Here is a 2998-nt window from a genome sequence, read left to right as displayed (position 1 = left end):
TATGAACTTTTCAAAATATGCAGATTGCAACAGTTGTTTGGCTGAAAGAGAATTGTGGCTGGTGTTGTGAAGGAAGTTTCATGGCTTCTGTTGAACAGCCTCCACGAAATGCACGAACACGCAGAGCAGGAACGGCCGAGTCGTGTGTTCCTCATCCGCCTTGTTGGGAAGGACCACACACAGTAACTCTCAGCAAATGTCCTCATTTCAAGGTGAAGGTCGGCCACTTGTGGTTTTAACCCCACTCCTCCTCCTAGCCATCTCTCTTTACCTCTCCTCCAGTTAACGCCCCCGCAACATTGACCTCCTCTTGTGAAGTTTGCTGGGAGCCGAGACCAGCTTCAGATCCACCTTAAATAGGCAGCCACGTGCCTCAAGTCGCCACACCCCGAAACCATTACGTCACCCCACAACACACCGCGCTATTTGCAGTACACAATCCGTCTCCGTGACAACGATTGGCCAATGGTCGAGCCACATGCAAAATAGCCGTGGAGGAAGACGTCACTGACGGCCAATCGGAGGACGAACATATGACATAATGCAATCAGGTGAACACGTGGGCGAAGGGATATAAAGGGTCAGGTGGGAGGCGAACGGTAGTGAGCTGGGTGTCTGCAGGAGGAGCCGGAGGTCTGTCGTTGGAGCTCGGTATAAAGCAGCCGCGGAGACCGAGGTCCGGGCGTCCTTTCCCAGCGGCAGTTTGGACCCGGCATGGAAACGCCCTTCTACCATGACGATACCCTGATCACGGTCAGCAGCATGAAGAAGAGCCTGAGCTTGCCTGTGTCCGACAACGGCCTCAAAAACCAACGCGACTCCGAGGCCCCTCTCAACTCGCCCGACCTGAGCTTCCTCAAACTCGCATCTCCCGATCTCGAACGCCTCATCATCCAGTCGAGTGGCCTGGTGACCACCAGCCCCGGGCCGGCGCAGAGCCTCTTCCCCCGCAGTGTGACAGACGAGCAGAACTCGTTCGCCGAGGGCTTCGTCAAGGCGCTGGAGGATCTCCACAAGCAGAACCAGCTGAACGGCCTGGCAGGCCCGCAGGCTCCGCTGCCTGCCCCCGGACCGGTCTCGGGAGCTGGCGGAAGTTCTGGCGGCTTACAACACTCCGAGCCTCCCGTCTATACCAACCTCAGCCCGTACAGCGCGACGCCGGGCCCGGCGCCGGCAGTCAGCTATAGCCCGGAGACCTCGACCGCCGCCGCCGCCACCTACCCACCACTCGGGCACTCTCTGTGTCCGCAGGGCCGTCTTCAAGTCCCCAAGGACGAGCCGCAAACCGTGCCGGACGTGTCGGGTCTTGGCGACAGCCCGCCTGTCTCGCCCATCGATATGGACACTCAGGAACGCATCAAAGCTGAGAGGAAGCGCCTGCGGAACCGTATCGCCGCCTCCAAGTGCAGGAAGCGCAAGCTGGAGCGCATCTCCCGGCTGGAGGACAAGGTGAAGAGCCTCAAGTGCCAGAACTCGGAGTTGGCCTCCACGGCCAGCCTGCTCCGGGAGCAAGTGGCTCAGCTCAAGCAGAAGGTGCTGACCCACGTCAACAGCGGCTGCCAGCTGATGATCAGTCCGCAGGTGCAAGCTTACTAGCCCCGGGCTTGCACTCATCCTACCCCCATGGACCATACGAGGACCCTGCGGGTTCTACCCTGAAACCTGGGGCAGGACACCACCCACAGGCCATCAGAGGAACCATCGCTTCGAAGCAGACGCCCGGGGGAGCATCCAGTCCGTGATCATCTGTTTACACACCAGGTGCAACCCCATTAGACTTGTGGACCTGTGCAGGCCATTATAATACTGTACTCTGGCTACATTCGTCTTTCAGCACCTAGCCTCCTGAGGCTTGTCCATCCACCTCTCTTGCACAGAGCATCCTCCAAAATATCCTACCCAGGCTCGTGGACCATGTTTAAGATTGCCCTTCCAGCAGTGAAGTCGAGTTTGAAGAACTCCTGAGAGCTCTGCCCGGAAGGGCACACCAACAGTGACTTTGAGATGAGAACTTGACTGAGTTCTGTTGACCAAAAGCCAGTAGCTTTGTCTGGCGCTGCATGTCTGGGTTGGTGTTGACGTGCGCTCAGTGTACTGCTCTCTGCTGTTTGTAGAAAGCTGATGCATGGACTAGCTGTGGCCTTAAAACCACCTGCAGACTGACATCGGATGCCTGCTCGTTTTGTGCAGTGTTTGTGTTTGCACGCAGGTGCAAACTTTTAAATAATTGTAAATAAGTGTCTGATTCTGTTACAATATTGTTGGAATGTATGTTTTTACCATTTGAAAGATGCTCTATTTATATACAGTAATGGGAACAGTCTGACTAGATTCCATGTTGCTATACATTCCAATGTGTATTGCTACAATGTGATTTTTGAATAAAAGTATTTTATGTCTAAGATGTTAGATGTATTTTGCATTTAATTGCAAATGGCGAATAACCCACATCCCAAGCCTGCTGAAGAGGAAATATTTTGCATTGGAAAGACTGGGGTGGATCCTTGTTGAGAGTTGGCCCATTTTAAGGGGAATTGATATCAGTATTTTCTGGTATTCCATACTTGTGGATGTTTTTAGAGTTTGAACAAATATTTTAAGCATCCTTGCTGATGTAGTTGTAATGTAGTATGAGGAATAGGACACTGTTATTCATGTTGTCCTATTTGGCAATAGGTCAGTGACAACACTTAATTATCTTTGTACAGTATTGCACTGGTGTATTAAGGGTGCAAGAGTTGAAGAGGCTGCTATTTTACTGTTTGTTTAACTAATTTAATCTTTTTCCCCCCCGAATCGGAAGCAGGTTCACTGTCACCAAATTTCAGGAGAGTGACAATAAATCTGATTCTGATTCTGAGGAAGTAAGATCAAATTAAACAGTCAAATCGCAGTCTTGTCGATTCTCCCACACTCACGGACGGGCCGGCACTATTTTTTTGCTGCTGCTTGCTTGTCTGCTAAAACACCAGTCAGCAGGCCGGTCATTATCTTTGCA

At 52.2% G+C, this 2998-nt stretch overlaps 1 protein-coding gene across 1 annotated transcript; it reads left to right on the top strand.

Annotated features, from left to right (window-relative positions):
- Window positions 1–589: 589 nt before the first annotated feature.
- On the top strand, window positions 590–2404 carry LOC134337307 (transcription factor JunD-like). Its single transcript, XM_063032207.1, has one exon. It carries the CDS (start codon window positions 715–717, stop codon window positions 1594–1596), a length of 882 nt encoding a protein of 293 aa, XP_062888277.1. The 5' UTR covers window positions 590–714; the 3' UTR covers window positions 1597–2404.
- The last annotated feature ends 594 nt before the right edge of the window (window positions 2405–2998 follow it).

Source organism: Mobula hypostoma, chromosome 24 (genome assembly GCF_963921235.1).
Source record: "Mobula hypostoma chromosome 24, sMobHyp1.1, whole genome shotgun sequence".
Taxonomy (NCBI): domain Eukaryota; kingdom Metazoa; phylum Chordata; class Chondrichthyes; order Myliobatiformes; family Myliobatidae; genus Mobula; species Mobula hypostoma.
This window is presented reverse-complemented; position numbering and strand designations above follow the sequence as displayed.